The 23,139-nt window shown below is 34.0% G+C and overlaps 1 protein-coding gene and 1 pseudogene across 1 annotated transcript; one reads left to right on the top strand and one right to left on the bottom strand.

Moving 5' to 3' along the window:
- Positions 1-8,951: 8,951 nt before the first annotated feature.
- On the top strand, positions 8,952-9,818 carry LOC101959984 (olfactory receptor 4P4-like; annotated as a pseudogene).
- A 12,389-nt stretch (positions 9,819-22,207) lies between these two features.
- On the bottom strand, positions 22,208-23,137 carry LOC101960266 (olfactory receptor 4P4). The gene has a single exon (XM_005341536.2). The coding sequence runs from the start codon at positions 23,135-23,137 to the stop codon at positions 22,208-22,210; it is 930 nt and encodes a 309-aa protein (XP_005341593.1).
- Between the last annotated feature and the right edge of the window lie 2 nt (positions 23,138-23,139).

Here is a 23,139-nt window from a genome sequence, read left to right as displayed (position 1 = left end):
TTGGATATTTTAAGAAAGCACTCCCATGCTTTGAACATCAAAGATTTACATTCTAACTTGAAATAAGGTAGTATAATTTTTCAAATTTGTTCATCTTTTAAATTCTAAAAGGTAACATAGGTCTTTTGTTTTTCCATATATATGTAAATATTTAAAAAATTACAAAAACTTGTCTCAGTAGAAAAATTTCCTCCATGATATGTAGATATAGAATCATTAATGATAGAATTACACTTTGAGCAGGAACAATGTAATAAATGAGAGAATATATATTACATAACTATCATGGCAGAGCTTACTTGTAGGAAATTTCAAACAGCAGTTAAGCAAATTAGTCTCAAGGTGGAAATGTAAATATTAGACATAATATTATATGTCTCCAAAAAATATCAGCAAGTGTGATTCACAACTAGTTTTAAACTCCATCTTTCCGTGGCCCATGAAAATCTCTAATATGCATGCATCCTCATTATAGTTGACAATCCTATGGCTTATTTCATGTGCTTGTGCAATCAATGGACATCAGCTGAGTTAACACATGCCTATAATACAATAAAATAATGATACTTTTTCAATCAACTCCTTTAAAAAGGAATAGCATTGCTAAAGTTACCCATTTATAACAAAACTTTTAAAATTTGTGTATAGAGTCACATGCTGAGAAATCAATTTTATCAATTAGTTTTATATATGTATTTTGTAGATATTTTTGTGGATATTGGACATTTTGCTACCAACTATAATGTGATGTAAAATGACTCCTAGAAAAATTACCTAGCCAGCTGGTATTGAAGATTATGGGCTAGAGCAGAGATGATTGCTATTTGCTCTGTGTCTCAGGATCAAGTAGCAGGAATACTGCTTTTTTGTGTGGTGGGTGAAAGCAGGATTTCACTAAAACCCATTTTTTGACAGTTGGTTTAATGTACACAAATTTTTGAGTACCTAAGACACACTGACTGTAGGAAAGACTATATTGGAGCCAAGCTGGTGGGGACACCAGAAGCATCAGTGGTGCTGGCACTTGCTAGGTACAGAAGGAGGGCTAACGCAGAGAAGCACAATGGACTGATTTTGTATGGAAAAACTTGAGATTAGAAAACCATTGCCCTTAGCTGATCCAGAGGTTGCACTGTGCACTGGTGCTTGAAAAGTTCCTGTGTTTTCCAAAGAACCATTCAGTGTTGAGGGAAAGCCACTTTGAGGTGGCCATGCTGCAATTGCTGCTTTAGGAGCCAGAAGATCTGAGCATACACAAGTACCTTCCATTCAACCAAGGATATACTTGGCAGAACAGGAGTGAAACAGGCACAGATAATATTTCACCCATGGGGATTGAAGTCAGAAGAGGAACTTTATTCCCTCATTTGAGTCTGTTGGCTCAAAAGACCAGCTGAAGAACATAGTGAATCTCAACAGGTGGGTGTGAATATACTCAGGGGCCAAGACAAGGAAGCCAAGAAAGGCTGTGTTCATGGGCTGCAAAGGGGGCGAAGGATTGGGTTCTCTACCTCATAAGTGGAACACTTGGGAGGCTCCTGAGATTCACATTCCCAGAAGAGATAAGCAAATGCCAGTCCCTTGGGGTATGTAAAGCTCAATGACCCAGAGCAGACACCACCCAACAAAGCCCCTCAGATGGGATTAGACTTAAGTCCCACCTAGAACTCTGCAGCAGACCCATTCTGAGAGTGCATCAATCTGATCTGTGTCAACAGAACTCCAACTGACAGTTCTTCAGATCCCATTCTGATGCTGAGAATTATTTGAACCAGCTTCATTTTTAGGCCACTCAAACTGACACTTTTGTGAGCAACACAGAAAGAGGGAGGGGTTAACAATTCTAGCCATTGTTCTTACTCTGAATACATACCCCAAGAAGAAATGGAATGAAAGACAGTTGGGCATAGATGGTGACCATCTATTCTTATTGACGATTTTGATGATCTCTGTGAAAATGATACCTTCATTTTTTATTACATTCTTCTTTGTTTTTCCTTTTGTTTTTATGTGTGTTTTTGCTGTATCAAATAATTCATGGACATATATACATATACATTTTTTTCTCATTTTTAGCATGTTTTTAATGTAGTATGTTTTCTTGTCTCCACCATTGATGCTGTTGCAATTATTATAGCTGTGGAAGACATAGTTTACACCTGTTGTTTTCTTTAATGCCAGATATAATTCATAGTTACTTACTATTTTTGTGCTTTAATGCCAGATATAGTTCATAATTACTTACTATTTTTGTTGTTGGAAATTGCTGACACTACCATTTCTGTTTTTGTGGATATTCACATTTTAGGTATTATAGTAGGAATCAAGTTTTAGTTTAATGTTATTTATTCTTTGCAATATTTGTTGCTATTGTTTGTTCCCCATATTATTTCATATGCTTAAAACCTGCAGGACACTACAAGTTCACAGGGTAGTGTAAGGAAAGCAAAAGGAGACAGAAACAAGGTACAGAGGCAAAGCAAAAACTGTTCCCCTGAGCTGCTAGCTTTATTTATATAAATAGTACTTTACATCATTGACATTATTAGTACATATTGCTCATTGTATTACTAGGCAGCTTATAGACTTAGCAACATTTTACAGCTTATTTCTCAGTTACATAGTAAATTGAATGTGCAATGTTAGGAGTTTTGTGCAACTCTCAGGAAAGTCCATTGTATAAAGTTACTGTTATATTGACAGGTTCAGGTTCAGTGAAACATTATTGTTTCTAACAAGAGAGTTTCTTTATTCCCAGGAGCTATGTGCCTGAGATCAAGCTGGAGGGTAACAAGACTTTAGCATAGAGCTTCCTCATGCAGGGCATTGCCATAACAGCTAGAAATTGTGCATGCATTAGTTATCTTACTATATCCTAGAAGAAACAGCAGAGCTTCCTAAGCATGGGAAATAGGGTGCCTGTTACCCCCTCTCACACCTCTAGGAGTTTGCTCATCAGAGGAATGCTTCCCTGTATATTTCCAGAGTTGGAAATAGGTAGAAAATGCTGCTGAACTAAATTTGATCAAAAATCATTGCACCTTGAGCCACACACAAAGAAATGAATCTCAGCTATACTTTACTATAAAGAATACAATAGCAAAAGTCCAACTACTGACCAGGCTCCTAGTAGAAGCAATAGGAGTGGAACAATAGGATCCACATATGGACCTCTATTCCTATAGAAAAGAGAGAGAAATTCCACAAATGCTGTGGACACCATGCTTACAAGGGGTCTCAATAAAGTTCATTATAGGACACTTAGCAAGTAAAGGTTGGGTTTTACAAAGGTCTACACACAGGAGTGGAAGATAAATATCTCCTAACAGATGCATAAAACCTAACACATGAATATTGTAAATATGAAAAAAAACAAGCTAAAACAATACATCCTCAAATTCATAATTCATCAGCAAATGACCCCAAAAATACTGAAAGGGATAAAATACCAGACCAGGAATTCAAAAACTTCTAAAAATGATAAAAAATTCCAAGAGAACATAGAGAAGAAACAGAATGAACAAATAATTCAGTAAAGAATATAAATGAGAAATTCAATAAGGAGAGAGAAAAGTTGAAAAAGATTTAAACAGAAATCTTAGCAATAAAAGACTCAATAAATCAAAGAAAATTTTCAGTTGACAGTTTCACTAATTGAATAGATTGTACTAAAGACTAGAATCTCAGGCTAAAATAAAAAGTGACCAGTCTTGAATATTCAGAGAGTGTTTAAACAGAAAACACTTGTAAGCAACCATGATTAAAATATGTAAGAACCTTGGAACAATATGAAGAAACCAAATTTAATAATCCTTGAAATTGGGGAGGACTATGAAATGTGATCTAATGGAATGGATAATATCTTTGGAAAAATAAAAACAGAACATTTCCCAGACCTTTAGAATGAGATGGAATCAAGATAGAGGGGGAACTGAAAACCCCAAATAGACAAGATCAAAAAAGAACCTCTTCATGACACATTATACTTAAAAATGCCTAACAAACAGAGTAAAGGTAGACTTTGAAAATATTCAAAAGGAAAACATAAAGTTTTAGAGGCAAGAAAATTAGAATCACTTTTGATTACTCAGCACAAACTCTGTAAGTCTGGTGGGCTGGAAAAGATGTGTTCCTAGCTATAAAAGAAAATAAGTAAGACTAGTATAAGAAGCAAAGCTATCATTAAAAATGAAAAATAAAATTTAAGCCTTCCAAGATAAGCAGAAAGTATGAAAAAAATTATGATTACTCAATTGGCACCATAGAACTTACTTAAGAAAATATTACACAAATAAGAAATAAAGAACAATTCTCAGAGCTCACAAAAGAACAAATCTCATTTGAAGAGTAGCTAAGCAAATTATAACCCCAACGAAATTAAACACAATAAATACAACAAAATGCCAGGAATAAATAAACATCTCTCTATAATTTAACATTGACTATAAATGACTTCAACTCTCCAATTAAAATACATTGGCTGACAGAAAGGATTAAAAAACAAGACCCGCCTATATGTTGTCTGCCAAAGACTCACCATAAAGGCAAAGATAGCCATAGGCTAAAAGTGAAAAAATGGAACTCGTTATACCATGAAAGTGGAGGCTGAAAAGAAGCAGGAGTATCTACTCTCATATTGACAAAGCAGATTTCACACAAAAATTAGTCGGTATACAAAGAAGATCACTTCATAATGGTAAAGTGAACTATCTAATAATAAGATAAAACAATAATATACCCTAATACAATAATGCTAGGTGGTTTCAACACAATTATCTCACCATTAGATAGGACATTCAGAAATATACTTGGTAGAGACTCCTTGGACCTAAAAATTACTACAAATCAAATGACCTAACGAACATCCATGGACTATTTCATCCAATAACAGCAAAATACACTTTCTTCTCAGTGGCTCATGAAATCTTCTCCAAAATAGACCATATTTTAGGCCACAAAACAACTCTCAGCAAGTATAAAATATTGATATTATATCTTGCGTCTTATTGGATAATATTAGGAAGAAATTAGAAATCAACATGACCAAACCCTAGAGAAACTTCATGAACAGATGGAGACTGAACGATCTCTTTTAAATAATGAATGGGTGGTAGAAGAAATCAAGAAAAAAAATTAAAAAATACTTAGACTCAAATGAGAATAGTGATACAACATAACAGAAATTCTGCTATGAAGGCAGAAGAAAGTTTGTAGCTGACTACCTACATAAGACACTTAGAAATATCCAAAATAAGCAACCTAATGATGAATCTCAAGGCCCTTGATAAAGAACAAAACAATTGCAAAACCAGTAAAAGGAAGAAAATAATTAAGATAAGATCCAAATCAATGAACATGAGAATTAAAAAATAAATACAAAGTCCCTGGAGTTGTGGCTCCATGGTAGAGCACTTGCCTAGTATGTGTGAGACATTAGGTTCGATTCTCAGTGCCACATGTGAATAAATAAATAAAATCACGGTCCATAAATAACTAATAAGAATATTTTTAAAAAGATATACAAATTATCAATGAAATAAAGAGTTGATTCTTTGAAAAGATAAACAAAATTGAAAAGCCCTTAGCCAAACTATCCAAATACATGAATGAATGAATGAATGAATGAATGAATAAATAAATAAATAAATAAATAAATAAATAAATAAATATAAAATTAGAAATGAAAAAGGAGTGATCACGACAGACATCCCATGAATCAGGTAAATAATTAGAGAATATTTTGAAAACTCACACTCCACTAAATTAGAAAACCTCAAGGAATGGATGTATTTGTAGACAAATACAACCTGCCAAAAGTGAATCCAGAGGATGTAGAAAACCTCAATCCAGGACCAGAAGGATTCTCAACTGAATTCTACCTTCTTCTCTCCTTTCCTGGTCTTCCCTTCATTTATCTTTTCATTTTATAAATTGTTACTTAGGACTACATAGAGATAGGATTCTCACATGCACGGAGTATAATTTGGTCCACTTCTTTCCAATGTTTCACCTCTTTACAGTTCTTGCCCCTTCCCCTCAAATTTGATCTCCCTTCCATTTTCATGGTGTTTCCCATCTTTTCTCCCTCTTACTTTGCTCTAACTTCTGCATATGAGAGAGAATGGTCAACCCTGGACCTTTGAGTCTAACTTACATCACTTAGCATGATGCTCCCCAGTTTCACCTACTTAGTGGCAATGCCATGATTCCATTCTTTCTTATAACAGAGTAAAACTCCTTATGTATACATGCCACATTTTCTTATTAATGATCCACTTTAATACTTAACATTTATTTATTGTTTAATTGAAGCACATAAAATAGATAAAACATATTCAAAAATCACTGAAAAAAGAAGTAATACAGTCAGATGTAGAGAGTAAAATTGGTATGGTTACCCAAATGATCCAATATTTTGAAGAGTATCTCATGATGACAGTAGATGTTTTAAAATATGAAAATGAGAAACTATTCTTATAGAATATGACAGTTTTATATTTTTAGCTATCTGTAGAGTAACTGAAAATAGAGAATATAATACTTCCAAGTAATCCCATAGCACCAATTAAAGTTTTGGACTCATGAAACATATAGAGTTTGTGTAAGATTGATTTTAATTAGATGCTAGCACCTTTTAACATCCTCTGCTTTCTAATAAACTGGGGTGAATACATTTATGTGACTGTCACTTTTTACTAATTTTGTGTTTTGTCTTAAATATCAAAAACAATAATCTGCATTATAGAACATATTTACTTAGTTGTGGGGTTTTTTGTTGTTGTTGTTGTTCGATTTATTTTCCAGTTTTGGCCTGAAAACTCACGGTTAGCATAATGGCATTTGCCTGTGTTTTAAAGCACCCTGTTGTGTGCTACTTGACAAAGATTCTATGAGAGGTACAGAGAGTTAAGTCAGACAGAATATTAGCCTAAAGGTCAAGGCAAAGTCCTGAGAAAAAGTGAATTGGTCAAATTCATGCAGCAAAAGACATGTGAAAAACAGACTCTACTGAAATAAAAAAAAAAATTACAGTTAGTTTTTACTAAATGAGAAGATGTAACTTTGGGGAGAAGGTAGAGCAAGAGTAATTATTTTAAACTTTTTGTATTAATTTTAAAAACCTAAAGTGCATTACATAAACGATTCAAATATCTTATTTGAATACAATAAGAGCCCCATCTTGATTATTCAGTATAATAAATACTAAAAGGTAATTTTGTTATAATAAATATTGACAATCATACTCTGGAGGGATTGATTTTTTTCCTCTTTATGGACACAAATGGCAACTTTACTGAAAGGGAAAATTGTTATAGTACTGAAAGTAAAATGTAAATATATTAGTGCTAATAATTTCAGTGTTTTATATACCTGAAGCCCAAATTACTGGTGGGATTGAACAAATGATCAAAAAATTGTTTCCAATTGTTCTTCCTCAGTCCATTGATCACGCTTGAAATTCTACCAATTATAGCTACCAATTTGTCCTAACAATTTTTTATAAACCTAGAGACATTAATACTCTAGAAATGGCTTACTTTGCAACAGTAACAAGGAAGAGTTAAAAATAACCAATTAACATGAGAAAAGCTAGAACAATATACCAAAACCCGTTATGTAGGGACTGAAATGAGCATGCACATTCAGGATGACCCACTAGGAAAAACTGAACAACTTATGTACACCAAGTAAAATAAGTTAATTTATATCTGGGGGGTAAGACATCAGGTAAGACTCTAAAATCCAAACTAAACCTGCTATTATTGTCCTTAAGTACCTTACTAAATGCCAAATATAAGATTATTATTATAGTGTTTTGAAAATGAAAATAATATTTATGCTTTATTATGGCTTTAGGTGCCTGTGAAGCATAGTTCTTTACTTATTAATTAAGTAGATCTGAAAGTTAAACAAATTTGTAAATTAAGCACAAGAGAAGACATGTATATATTCCTTATGATCCCAAATATCCCAAATTGTTAATTTTCTATGTTTAATATTTTAACACAAGATATACAGCAGGGAGTTTCTTACTTAAAATATTTTGTACATATTTTACTTTAAATATTTGCATTCTATTACAATTTTAATTCAATGTTTCATTTGGTGGATATTTTCTCAATAATAAACACAAAAGCAAATCTCTATTCTGATTTTTTTCCCACCAACAGTGTCAATTTTACAAGCTTGTTGGTATATAATATTCAGTTATGTTTTATAATACATGCTCATAAAAGAGTTACATGTTTCATTCTCCATTATTCTACAATGCTAGTCTTCATCTCAGCTTCATAAGTTATTTAGTCATAATTAGAATTTTCAACAAAGTGACAAAAAACAATGCAGGAAAGTCTTAAAAAAATAAGAGTAGAATTTCCATTTTCTTTAACTTTTCAACCATTTCCAGCATACTCTGCTTTCGCCAGCTATCTGAGCTGGTGACCTATGCTGGGTTCACAAAATCTGAATTTCAATAACTTAAGAAAACCATGAAGAAAGCACGCAAACACAAAGAAATACCCTTTCAAAATCTGGGGACAGCTCTGTGACTTTAAGGGTCCATAGAAAGAGAGAGAGGACCACTGGAATTCTTTATTCTTATATAGGGGACACAAAAGAGGAGGTACCCTGGAACATTCTATCCCCAAATGGGCAAAGAGGTAGGATTACAAAGGAACAGGTGAGTGTAATTTAACCTAATAGGGTGATGTCCACTCCTGGAGCCACACCTTCCTTATCTGAGTGATGTAAAGTCCAATGTATTGTGTGGTGCAATAACTGTTCAGTACCCATTTACTCAGGACTTAAATGTGTGCATATAGCTTCTGTCCAGAGTGGCTCCTGAAACTCTGCTTCAGGGCAGACGATGACATGATATATCAACATATTTAAATGTATTTAGGTAATTCATGATTCCTCTTATTACAGGTAGTTACAACTTATTCTGAATCATGGATTATAGGAATAGCAACACAGAATTTATTCTTTTAGGACTTTCTCAGAAAAAGGAAATAGAGATTCTCTGCCTTTTATGATCTTTACTTTGTTACATTGCAATTTTGCCTGGAAACCTGCTAATCATGATCTCCATCACCTGGAGTCCACTTATCAACCAGCCCATGTATTTCTTCCTGAGCTACCTGTCACTCTCAGATCTTTGCTACACCTCCACTGTTACCCCCAAGCTAATCATGGACTCACGATAAACCAAGAAGTCCATTTCCTACACTGGCTGCATGACATAGCTTTTTATCATGCACTTCTTTGGGGGCATGGAGGTCTTCGTTCTCACAGGGATGGCCTATGACCGCTATGTGGCCATCTGCAAGCCCCTGCACTACACTGTCATCATGAGCAGACAGAAATGGGATGTTGTGATTGCTGCCTCCTGTGCTGGGGGATTCCTCCACTCCTTTGGTCAGTTTCTCCTGGCTGTCTGTTTACCTTACTGTGGTCCCAATGAAATAGATCACTACTTCTGTGATATGTATCCTTTGCTGAAACTGGCCTCCACTGACACAAGCAAAACTGGTTTCTTGGTCATCACCAATTCTGGACTGATGGGCATGGTGATTTTTTTTGGTCCTGCTGATATCTTATGCTGTGAGCTTATGTACTTTCAGGTCTTGGCAGAGAATCGCTGCAAAGCCCTCTCTACATGCAGTTCACGTATCACTGTGATTGTCCTATTTCTTTCTCCTTTATTGTTTATTTATGTTCAACCAGCAACTCCGTTACCAGAAGACAAAGTATTTGTCCTGTTTTACATTATTGTTGCCCCCATGCTCAATGTTCTGATTTACACACTAAGAAACTGAATATGAAGAATGCCATTAAAAAACCAAAACCAAAACTATGAGGATGATTCATGGGATATGACAAAAATAGACTAAAAGGGTTCCTTGAATTTCACCAGATGGCTTATTGAAGATGTTACTGCTCCCTTGAAACCTTCAAAATGCATCAACCTTCTCTATCTGTCTTCTATCTAGCAAGAATAGTCGGACCCTATTTGAGAAAAAGTTTATTATTCTCTGGACGTATGCAAAACTCATACCTGCTGTACATTTTTCTAGTTTTTTTTTTTGTGTGTGTACATATTGTCTCTATTCTATTTTATTTCTTGGCTCTGTGATTAATTTTGTTATCTGGAAGCAGAGTAGAACAGGCAGCTTGCAACTCCAATGAATATTGAGAATCCTTATCACCAGGTATTCTGGGTGATTATATTCAATGTAGCCAGTTCCAGCCTCAAAAGTCATTTTAAAGCAACCAAAATTTCTACTATACTCTTTTATTCAGAGAATATTATCAAAAATTTGAGACAGAATAATATTTCCCCAAATACTCATTTTTACTCTGATAATAACCAGAAGCATTCTTGAGATTCTCATGTTCCCCAGATGAAAACTTTTTCCACAGTGCCCAAAGAAAACCTATTGTTTTGTTCTAAGGCACTTCCTATCATGTATAAATCAATTGTATCTTTCTTCCTAATTCATGTAGTATATTGGTTGGGGGCACACATTCTGATTACTAACCATGTACATGGTGGGCAACATTATCTTACATAATGCAGATGTATAATATTGGTACACCATTTACCATGTTATTGAGTGTTGCAAGTGAATGGTTAAAACACTGCCTATAACATAAAACTTGCATGATGCATATAGGTTATTTTATTGCCTCATGCTCTGCTTTGATCAGAAAAGTTACATTTACATGATGGTTTTCCTGAGCAGAAACACAAGCATGTACACATGGGGGTGGGTGGGGAAAAGACTCACATGTTTTCATTAAGTTTTTATTAGAGGTTATATGAGAATTTTTCTCTTGGAGCTGCATGCAGGCAATATCACTTGAACTAAATGGGTGAAGTGTTCAGTTTTGTTTTTGGCATGGAAAATGTAAAATGTTTTGCTTGTGACAATTAAATGTCCCCCTGTAGCAAATTCATCTAATATAAGACATGATTCAGAGAAAAATTGGTTAGGATTATAGAGGAAATCAAAGTTCTCACAAAACTCTAGTGACATGTAAGAAATTTCAAGGAATTTATTTTCAAGCAAAAACAGAAGGAACACTAAATAAAATGGGAATTGTTGAGAGTTTCTAGGATGGATGAAGCATATAAAAATAAAAACAGCATTCTATCCTGAGACTCCTTTTTCCTGAAAGCTAGCTCGGTCCTTGTCCCCTATGCCAATCCAATAATGAGGACATGGTTCTGAGAAAATGGAAAAAGGTTTATTGCTTTGCTAGCAAAGGAGAAACACAGGGACTCCTGTCCTAGAGGTTGTGATGATGTCCTAGAGGTTGTGATTCTGCCTATCAGCAGAAACAGGGGGCTTTTAAAGAGGTGATTCAAAGGCTACATTCATGTGTTTTCTATTGAAATTGTAATTCACTTGTTAATTTGGGAGAAAGCTATTTTTCAGATCTGGTACAATCTCAATGTCTGGATTACTTATTCCTATGGTGAGTGTGTACTAAAGGACAGGTAACTCTGTCGTTTAGGATAAGGAAGAAGGTAATCTTGTGTCCCTGAAATTAGGGAAAGCTAGAGATTAGGGAGAAGCAGGGAAAGAGGAAGAGAAAGAAGCATATCCATTTTAAAAATAAGTTGCAGTGGCAGAGCAACAAAGGCTATATTCAAAGTGGGAAACTGATGTGACTCCATTTTTGAGAAACCAGCCTCTATCTCAGAGCAAAGCCTGTCCAAGGAAGGGACATGACCCTTGTCCTTGGAAAGACCCACAGAGCACTTCTAGGCACACACCCACCCTGATGAGTTGTTTATCTACAAATAACAGGAGAGATCTGCAATGCCAGATGTCCCTGACTCAGTTAGGCTAGGTGAGGACCCATAGCAACCCCCTAGCAACCACCAATCAGCATGAGACAGGAAAAATACCTGGGATGCCAGATGACCCTCTCAGTAGTTTATGGTGATTGATAACATGTTGAGAAACCATGTAGTTCAGCACGTATTCCCCTCATGGCTTAAACCAATCAGTTCAAACAAATCCCCCTCTTGTAGTAACAAATCACTCTTACCCAACTTGTTCTTGCCAGTGAATGTGTTAATCATGTTTTAGAGTCATTTTATGATTTTCCTGCAGTGTGTGATGATTGCTAAGAGATGCTATGATGTATGTGAAGTCCCTGCCTTCCCCAAAGAGTGTATAAAACTGCTGCAAACCCTGGGCTCAGGGCCTTTCATCATCACCAGTTGCTATGTGAGCGGGGAGGACTGAGCTAGCTCTCAATAAACACCTCTTTGCTGCTTACATCAATCTTGGTCTCTGGTGATCTTTTAGGGGTCCCCAACTCAAGCATAACATAAGCATAAAGTGGACACTGTTCTGTACTGAGTAGGCCCTAAGCGGCACAAAGCGAAGACCAGCAGCACAGCCCAAATGGGGAAGACTTCTTTCTAGTGTACAATAAGCATTTTGCCTCTATGTAAGATGTACTTTTATTACAAAAAAATAAAATTTTAAAATTAAAACAAATATTTCTTTCTTATTTTTATTCTTAGAATAAATGTTTTAAAGAGGGATTGTTAAAATGTAGAGAGCAAATGTGGGAAGCCCAATCAATGACAGAAACTTCTATATTTTCTTTTCTTTCTTTATTTATTTTTTTTGATACCAGGGATTGAACTCAGCGGCACTCAGTCATTGAGCCAGGTCCCCACCTCTATTTTGTATTTTATTTGGAGACTGGGTCTCACTAAGTTGTTGAGCACCTCAATTTGCTGAGGCTGGCTTTGAACTCGTGACCCTTCTGCCTCAGCCTCCAGAAATGCTGGGCTTATAGGCCTGAGTCACCATGCCAGGCTAATACATTTCTATCTTTTAGCTATTTATTTGTGCATTGGAGCTCATCTCTTTAACCTCATGGGACTTCTCTTCATCAGTTTCTCTATCTCTGCTGGATCATTGATATTGGTCTAAGATTGCAGGAAAAAGAGGTCTGAGCCCCTACAATTTGGGAAATCTAGAGTAGCTCTTCCATTGAGGTTATTCATATACCACTCAACTTATGGAGAGTAATTCTATAGACACAGTGGTTAATTTATACATAAGAATAGCAGTGACAATCAAGTCTGTCCATAAAAATGCAAATTATTTCCAGGAAATGCAATTGATTGCTACCTTCTGTGAGTTTACCAATTGTGTTAGTCTTTTAGCCATTCTATAATTCATTTTTGCATTTATTATAAGACAAAAAGTGTGTAGTGATTTGTGTTCTTTCTGAGCTAACCATAATATCTTATTGATTTCTATCTTAAATTCTCACATAAAATCTTTCATATATTTTATTTGTATAAGAACCATTATTATGTTCTCTTTTTTAAAAAAGAGAGAAAGAGAGAGAGAGAGAGAGAGAGAGAGAGAGAGAGAGAGAGAGAGAGAATTTTTTAATATTTATTTTTTAGTTTTCACTGGACATAACATCTTTATTTTATTTTATATGGTGCTGAGGATCAAACCCAGCGCTTTGCGCATGCCAGGCGAGCACGTTACCGCTTGTGCCATATCCCCAGCCCATTTATGTCCTCTTTTTAAAATTCACTTTTTTATTTGTTCTAATTAGTTATACATGACAGGAGAATAGATTTTGACATATTGTACATTATTGGAGCACAACTGGTTGTAAATGAAGCAGAGTCAGACTGGTAGTGCCATCATATGTGTATCTAGGGTAATAATGTCTGTCTCATTCCCACCACCACATCTCTTCCCATCCCCTCACTTCCCTCAGTGCAATCCTAAAGTTTCTGCATTCTTCTTGATAAATTTTATTCTGATAGGAGTGAGATGAAATCTTAGAGTAGCTTTGATTTGCATTACTCTAATTGCTAGAGGTGATGAACTTTTTTTTTTTAATAGCTTTGTTGATGGATTGTATTTCTTCTTATGTAAAGTATCTGTTCAGTTTCTTAGCCCATTAATTAATTGGGTTATTTTTTTTTTTTGGTATAAATTTTTTTGAGTTCTGTATATATCCTGTATATTAGTTCACTTTATGAGGTGCACTTAGTAAAGATTTTCTCTCATTCTGTAGCTCTCTATTCACCTCACTGATTGTTTCCTTTGCTGAGAAGAAGCTTTCTACTTTGAACCCATCTCATCAATTGATTCTTGATTTTACTTCTTGTGCTTTAGGAATCTTGTAAGAAAGTCAGTTCCAAAACTGACTGGGTGAAGAGTTGAGCCTAGTTTTTATTTTATTAGACACAGGGTCTCTTTTATAGTGTCTAAGTCTTTACTCCACTTTGAATTGAGTTTTATGCAGGGTGAGAGAGAGGGATTTAATTTCACTTTGATATGTTTGGAATTACAGTTTTTGTAGCACCGTTTTTTGAATAGGCTACCTTTTATCTAATGTGTTTTTTGCAGCCTTTGTCTAGTATGAGATAACTATATTTATGTTGTTGTGTACCTGTGTCTTCTCTTCTGTGACATTGGTCTATATTTCTATTTTGGTTCCAAAGCTACGGTGTTTTGGTTATTATAGCTGTGTAAGTTTAAGTTTTGGTATTGTGATGCCTCCTGCTTCTCTGTTCTTGATAAGGATTGCTTGCTTTTACTATTTTGGATCTCTTAGTTTTTGAAATAAATTTCATAATTGATTTTGAAGAATGAATTGGAAAATCAAATACAAGAGGCATATAGGACACCAAATTTACAAGGTTACAACAGATCTACACCAAAGCACACTATAATAAAAATGCCTATCATACAGAATAAGGATAGAATTTTATATTATTTAGGTCATCCTTTAATTTACAGATTACTTTAATTATGTACATTCTGAACTTCTTCTTTGACATTTCATCAACTGTACTCTCCATTGGTTCTGTTATTGTAGTATCCTGGTTTGTTTGGGGCCCTTTCCTCTCTCTTTTTTTTCATGTTGTCTATGTGTGTTCCTTTCTTGCTGTGTGGATCTGAGTTATTACAGTTTATACCCTATAATTTTGTAGTATCTGTGCATATTATCTGTACCTCACCTTGGTGTTGGGCTTCCAGACCCTGTGGTGTCTCATAATGGATGCTACTGCAAGAATAGGTGGTGGCGGGAATAGTGGAAATAACTGGAGATAGTAGTGAAGGTGTCTCAAATGGATGCAAGCTCTTTCAGAGATGGGGCTGAAAGAGGGCCTTACATTGGCTTTGGGGTGTCTGTTCTGAGATGCAGCTGCTTCTAGGCCCTGTCTGTTGTCATAAGGTGGAGGCTACTGCGTGGAGAAAACTATGGTGATGTCTGCAGAGTCCCAAGATAGAAGTGGGTTAGGCCTGGGCTCCAAGGTTGGGGTTGGGGGACCTGGGCCTACCCTGGGCTTGGCTCCCATGCAGGTAATCATTGGAATTTTAATAGAAATCACATTATATCTGTATAGTGCTTTCAATAGTGTGGCCATTTTCTAGAACTAATAAATGAACTCAGCAAAGTAGCATGTTATAAAATCAACACCCACAAATCAAATGCATTTTTATACATCAGTGATGAATTTTGAGAAAGATAAATTAGGAAAACTACCCCATTCACAATAGATTAAAAAAAAATACTTGAGAATCTATCTAACAAAAGAGGTGAGAGACCTCTACCATGAAAACTACAGAACATTAAAGAAAGAAATTAAAGAATAACTTAGAAATTAAAGAATAACTTAGAAGTTAGAAAAATCTTTCATGTTCTTGCATAGGCAGAATTAATATTGCTAAAATTGACTCTTTTCTACACTTGTCATTTCTCTCTACTTTACCTTCCCTATTTCCTCACTTCTGATTTCTCCTCTTCCGTACTCGCTGTATCTTATTTCTGTCATCACATTTTAGTTTTAGGTGGAAATCTTTCCCTCTATCATTACCTCTCCTAATTGACTAAAGCTGCTCTTATGAAGGTTGTCAGTGACTTTCATGTCGATAATTTTACAGGTTTTCAGAAAATTATCCCTCCTTTTTCCTAATACATTAACATTTTCACTTGGTTTTGGGGTTACACCACACTCTTCTATTTTTCTTGCTAAATATACTAAAATTTTTCTCAATTTCTTATCTGGGCTTTTAGTCATCTCAACAAATTCTCTATAATGGAATATTTAAGAGCACCATTTTCTTTTTTTTTTTTTAATGCATACACTGTCATGATTTGAAGTACTCCCAATGTAAGATGACTCCAGGATTTTTGTTTCTCAACTCAGATCTCTTCTTTCAACACTCATATCTATAACTCCTCAATGAGTTATTGTAATACCTCCTGTCCAGGCTCCCTGCTGAACTTGCCTATACACCTTTTGTTTTAAAATGAACAACTTTTGTAAAATTCAAGGTTTAAGTTCCAGAATGATCCACATTGTTTGGATGCCTCTTGCTCTACACTGACTGGTCCTGCTAATTTCCACCTCCTTCTTTCTAATCACCATCATTTGTCTGCTCAATTTCATAAATGCGTCCTTTGTGCCTTGCCCTGGAAGTTTCTTCTCTTGTTCTTTTCTTCTTATTTGACTAATCAATTTATTTGCTTGGCTTTGTAAGCAAAGTTAACTTTTCAGGGAATTCTTTTCTGGTTAATCTGTATAGAATTTCCACACACATTCACATTGATACTTTCTCTCAATAAACTTATTAGTATCTAATATATGTGTTATATAGTTACCTGATTAGTGATTGTCAATAATTGTAAATAATAAGCTCAAAGAAGGGAGACAATAATTGATTTTTCATCCAGTAGAATAATGGCTGGTATGTAGTAAATCATTGATAAATATTCAGTGAATAAATAAATGGTTTAATAAATATACTGACAAATATTTCTAACATGGAATATTATCTAAAAGAGGGGCATATTCTCACACACACTTAGAAAAATTTCCAGATCCAAATTTTCCTTTAAAAATTCTCTATTCAAAACCAATAGTTTGGAGTTTAACAAAAATAAATTTATTATAGAACATTGAGAAACTATAATAACCAGAAAACTTATTCATAATTTATGCCTAAAGCAACACTTTATGGTTCTGTTATGCAAGAAGGCAAGCCCTCTTTTAGGGTTCATATTTTGTGAAGTATTTTTAGATGTTGCCATCAACTTATCCAGATTTCAACTAAAGTTTTACTACTATTAGCACCGTGAGATTATTAGTACTGGCAATTCACCAGTCTTCTCTAGAGCTAGGCAGCTTTCTGGCGCAGCCATGACCCAATGGAACCTAAATACAGTTTGTCGTAGAATTTTGGGAAACTTTTACTTTTTGACTAGCTTTTTTTTTTCTTTTTTCTTTTCTGTCTTCATTCCTCAAACTTGGATATTAGTTATGGCCCTGAAACCTGGAACAGACATTTTGCTATCATAAGGGAAAAGCCTCATGAAAAACATGGTAGAGCAATAATTCAGCAAAGATCTTGAGCTTGGAACAATGATTCCAACAACTGTTGCAGTGATTATGTCATTAAAAATTATATCATCATTTCATATAGTTCCTTTGTCACCCTCACTCACAGAACACACAAGGTCCTTTTTCTGTTACTTAATAGATGAGCTAGTCACTAAAACCCTAGAGGCTTGAGTGGAGCTTCATTACTATAGTAAATCTATAATGTACATAAAATCTCTCAATAATCTTTAAATAAAAGTTATTACTTTTTAGTAAATAAGACACTTGTAAATTGATTTTATCAAGTCTCTCATGTCTGAAAGCAACTAATTTTGAAATATGGATTTGAGTGTAATAGAGAAAAATTTGTTTACTAAATGCTAGTACACATATTTTTCACTAAACTTATCTAATATACAGATTGAAGAAATGTCAAAGAAAAATTGCATGAAAAACAGAATAAGTTTTACTATTTTTATTTCACAGTCTGATATTATTCCAGCAAAATAAAACATTAACTGAACTGTGTCCATGATATCAAAATCAAATAGAAATAATCATTACCTTCATGCACAGCACAGGATATATATTGTACATATACTCTGTACATTATGTGTGTGTTTGTGCACATTTACATTAAACATGTGTATATATATATATATATATATATATATATATATGGTTTAATAAATATACTGACAAATATTTCTAACATAGAATATTATCTAAAAGAGGGGCATATTCTCATGCACACATTATAGGTACTTAGAAAATTTCCAGATCCAAATTTTCCTTTTCATATATATAATATATACACACATATATTCTGTGTAGTGTGTTTGTATATACACTGTGTATTGTGTATGTGTGTGTAATGCAGGTTTTAAGGCTTTGATTCCTTGTTTCTATCCACTCACTCATAAAAGCAACTGTGACTAGACTATGATCTCACTGAAAATGGTCTAGAGGGCATGTAATGTGTAAGGTGCTTTGTGATTGCTAGGAATTTATCTTTTCAACTCAGAAAATCTATCTGTGATAACACAGCTGTGTGACTTTGGACACAATCCATTTAATGTTCCAAGTATATAATATATGTTATATATTATACATTATATATTTTGCTGTAATAGTTGCTTAATGTTCCAATTATATGATATGTGTTATATATTATACATCATGTTTTTTTGTTGTAATATTGTTGCTTTTGTCATTAGGATTTTGGAGAAATTAGATGTGTTGTCCACAGAAGTTAATCAGGTTGCCAATAGAACTTGTATTTAGGCCTCTGACTTTGATATTCAAATCTTCAAAAACTTTGCCACATTACCTGTCCACTGGCAACAACAGGAAGGGTTCTGTTATTAATAGTAACCTAGTGAAAGAACCACAGGTGTTTGGATCCTTCCTTATCTAGGGCCACCTATTGAAGAGAAGAGAGAAGTACAAAGGTTGATGATTTTCTCTGAAGGTGACTATGAACTGAGGCAGAAATTTCTTTTCTGAGAGCAAAACTGTGTCTTTTTTTTTTTTTTTTTTTTACCATTTTCCTTTGAAAAGAAAAGAAGTTTGAAAACTTTTTGTTGTGCCAATTTTCCTGGCTCCATTCCCTAAATACCAAAATTTGCCACTGGAACTACAACTTGGATTCCCACATAGTCTTAACAAAGTGTGTCGCCAAAAATTTTGTTTTAAATGAATTGTTGTAGTAGTATTGTATTCAGTAGTATATGTATTGTTACAATTAGTATTTCTTTTCATCCCTCAACAATTCCTAATTTTATGATAAATATGTAAAAGAATATAGGTGTAATGATTTCATGGCACCACAATTACATTTAACACATAAGAAGTGTGAAATACAAAATATTTAATTTAAATATTTTTAAAATTTACAACTACAAAAGATTTGTTGCTGTATTAGTAAAACTGTGTCAATCACAGCTAGTTTTCACCTCCAATGTTTCCTTTGGGCTCATTCAATATTCTATCTTCTTACAGTCTGATAATTTCATCAACTCTGAAGTTTATATCTTGCCCACACAATGTAAGTGCTCATTAGCTGGAGAAAGTACTCCTTAAATACAAGTAACTAACGTTAGATGATTCATCATATAATATCAAATAATATCAAATTATAATAGACATGATTTCTAAAATTACAAATTTGAAACCATGATATTTCTTAAAATCTTTTTATCTATACTCACGTCCTGAGCAATACAGATCAATTTATTTTAAATTTATTTGTCAGATATGTTAGAGCTGTCAGATACTATGTTAAAGAATGGAAAATAGATACATAAAATATAAACAGAAACATAAAATTGTTAAATAATTAGCCATTGGATAATCTCAATTCTGTAACTTTAAATGTGCACATAATACAAAATTTAATTAAATGCTCTTAATAAGATTTCATGGTTCCTTATGTTCAAAAGTAAATGATAATAAGGCTGGGGTTCTGGGTCAGTGGTAGAGTTCTTGCCTAGCATGTGTGAGGCACTTGCTTCAATCCATGACACCACATAAAAATAAATAAAATTATTGTTCATCTATAACTTAAAAAAATAAAAATATATTTTTTAAAAGTAAATGATAATAAATTACATGGATTCTTGCTAGAGCTAATTTGTTCTAGAATGAGCAGAATTTTCTTTCTGATATTCCACAAGATTATTTGATTTCAGGGAGAATAAAACATTAATGGATATGTAAGATTCCCATAGGTGAAATATCAGCACAGCAATGCCTGGCACTAAGGAGATCTATTACTCCTCTGGATTTCACACTAGCTCTGTAGCAGGAGTGACTCAATCAAGGGATCGGTATAGATGCAAAGGCAGCCCTTTTTTGGAAAAAGGACAAGTGTCTGGATCAGGAAAGACAACTGGGAATTGAGAACCAAGTCACAGAGCTAAGACAGGTTACGAGATTTACAAGACATGCAAGCAACAGATAATTATAACATTAGTAATTCCTTAATGCAGAAATAAATAAGTAAAAAGTCATTAGTGGAAACTGAGATGTAAATAGATTTCTTTCTCTGATAGGTACATGGAGGTTGAACTTAAATTTTTGACCATTCAGACATCACTATTTAACTATTAATGCATAATTGCTAATGACATAGGCGAAGGCTCTAAATTTGTGAGAATAGCATACACACTCAAAGAGAAACATTTTAATTTTTTTTTCAGGAAAAAAATGCACATGATGTTTTTTTGTGACTGGCTTTCTTAAATATGAACGAACAATTTTTTTCTTTCATAAACAATTAAATCCAAATTGGTAATCATGTAATTCATTTCAATATACTCTTTATCAACTTTTGGATGAAAAATGTGTTTTTGTGACTTTTTAGAACATAAAAAATTATCATATTTAGTTAACTAAAGTGGCAGTTTGTAAAATTTCTTTATAAGACTTACATAATATTTTAACTCCTTTCTTCTTTTCTCTGTTCTTTGTCCTTATGTTACAATGCTTCAAGGATGGTTTTAAACTATTGCAGTGTGTTCTAACAGTCCTACAATCTCAATTATCTTACTATTTCATATATTCATTTAATATAAACCCTTCTCCATAATATCTGCTTATTTTTCTAAAAAACATTGTTTCAATACTACTTAGGATGCAGAAACCACTTTGATGAAATTTTCTTCTGGTTTCTCTAGAAAAATCTCTCAGAAGTCTTTTTATATTTGCAGGATGATTTGCTTAATCTATTGGGGCATAACTTTTTTTAACATAAATGTATTTTTCAGCACCAAATTCAATAGAAGGTACAGAGATTTCCTATATATACTTTACACAGGCAGAGCCCTTTGAAATTGATTTCATTGACTAACAAAATGCATGTAAGTTTCCTCCATCTATTTTAATGCATTTATGACCCATTGCATATTACCATTGAATAATTATCCAGTGCCTGTATATATCAGTGTTTTTGTTTTGGAGGTGGTATGTCCACACAATTAATGAAAGACAAATTTGATTCTTCCAGCTTGGGAGAATTATAAAGTTGGATATTATAAAGATAATTATGCAATTACAAGATAATTTGCATATTGCTTTTTAAAAAATTAATTTGTGTGTTTCTAAGCAATTTTTGTCTTTTAATATTTTTTCTTTCATGGTATCAGGATAGTTCTTTGGATGAGATGCAATGCCTAGCCATTTGTTTATATAATTTAACCATGAATGGGCAGGATAACACATTTTATAATAAAGTTCTTTAGGAGTTATGGAAAATGCTATAACATTTGGGATAATACATGCTAGTCAATAACAGTATTTTTAGCATTCACAATTATTGCCTTCTTCCTTTCGCTAGTTATCCTTACGCTTTCAATGGAAGTTCAGGAAATTGGAACCCATAGATACACTTCATAACATAACCTACTTGGCTGATTTTGTTGTCTCCCAAGTGATTTCTGATTGCGATCATATGATGTGAATGTATATGTCCTATCAGAAACTAAAAGAGAGCATTTCAATCATATCTCAATTTCCCTAGTACTACAAAGTACATGTCATTTTATGTTTCAACAACAATGCCCATATTTTAAATGAAAATTATCATTTTAAACATTTGTATATAATATAACTTATTGCTCAAGAACCACCTAACTTGTTTTAGTTCAATGATTTTTATGAGCAAGTAACTACACCTGTGTCATCTTACTTTACTTGTCTACATCCTAATGATGTCATTCATTGTGTTAAAGACCTTTGACAGAGTTTCTAGCTACTTAATTCACATCTAGTCTTTTTTATTTTATAAGTGAATAGCTGATAATCTTTCAATTAACTCTATGTTTCCTTTGAGAACAGATTATGAAACCAAACTTTTCTCATGGCATTTTTCATCTCAGTATTTCTCAAAGTATATATCAAGGGATTGAACATGGGAGCAATGATTGTGTAAAATAACGCGACCACTTTATCCTCAGGGAAAGCAGTAGGAGGTCTAAGATAGGAAAAGATTGCAGGCCCAAAAAATAATACTACTACTGAGATATGAGATGCACAGGTAGAGAGGGCTTTGCGTCTTCCTTCAGCTGAGTGATTTCTTAAATTGAATAATATGATGGCATAAGACAGAAATAAAATAAGAAATATAACTAATAGGATCACGCCTGAACCAACAATCACAAAGATACCATCCACATAGGTATCAGTACAGGCAATTTTTAACAAAGGAAAAATATCACAAAAGTAATGATCAATTTCATTTGGACCACAGAAGGGCAACTGCATTGTCATGGATAATTGAAGAAAAGCATGGGCAACCCCACCAGCCCAAGCAGCTAAAATTAGGAAGTTGCATTTTGTCCTGTTCATGATAATCATATAGTGGAGAGGTTTGCAGATGGCAACATAGCGATCAATGGCCATGGCTGTAATAATGAAGATCTCACTGCTGCCAAAGAAGTGCATGGTAAAGACCTGTACCATGCAATAACCATAGGAAATGGTTTGAGTCCCCTCTAGCAGGTCACAGATCAATTTGGGTGTAACACTGGAGGTATAGCTGATATCCATAATTGATAACTGGCTAAGGAAATAGTACATGGGTTGGTGGAAAAGAGGGCTGCATAGAATGGAAATGAGAACCACAAAGTTTCCTACCAGCAGGGCAATAAAGCAGAGTAAAAAAAGCACAAAGCAAAATATTTGCACGTTCCTGTCATCAGAAAGTCCCAGAAGAATAAATTCTGAGATGTTTCTCTGGATTTCCATAT

The sequence above is a fragment of the Ictidomys tridecemlineatus genome, chromosome 4 (genome assembly GCF_052094955.1).
Source record: "Ictidomys tridecemlineatus isolate mIctTri1 chromosome 4, mIctTri1.hap1, whole genome shotgun sequence".
In the NCBI taxonomy this organism is placed as follows: domain Eukaryota; kingdom Metazoa; phylum Chordata; class Mammalia; order Rodentia; family Sciuridae; genus Ictidomys; species Ictidomys tridecemlineatus.
This window is presented reverse-complemented; position numbering and strand designations above follow the sequence as displayed.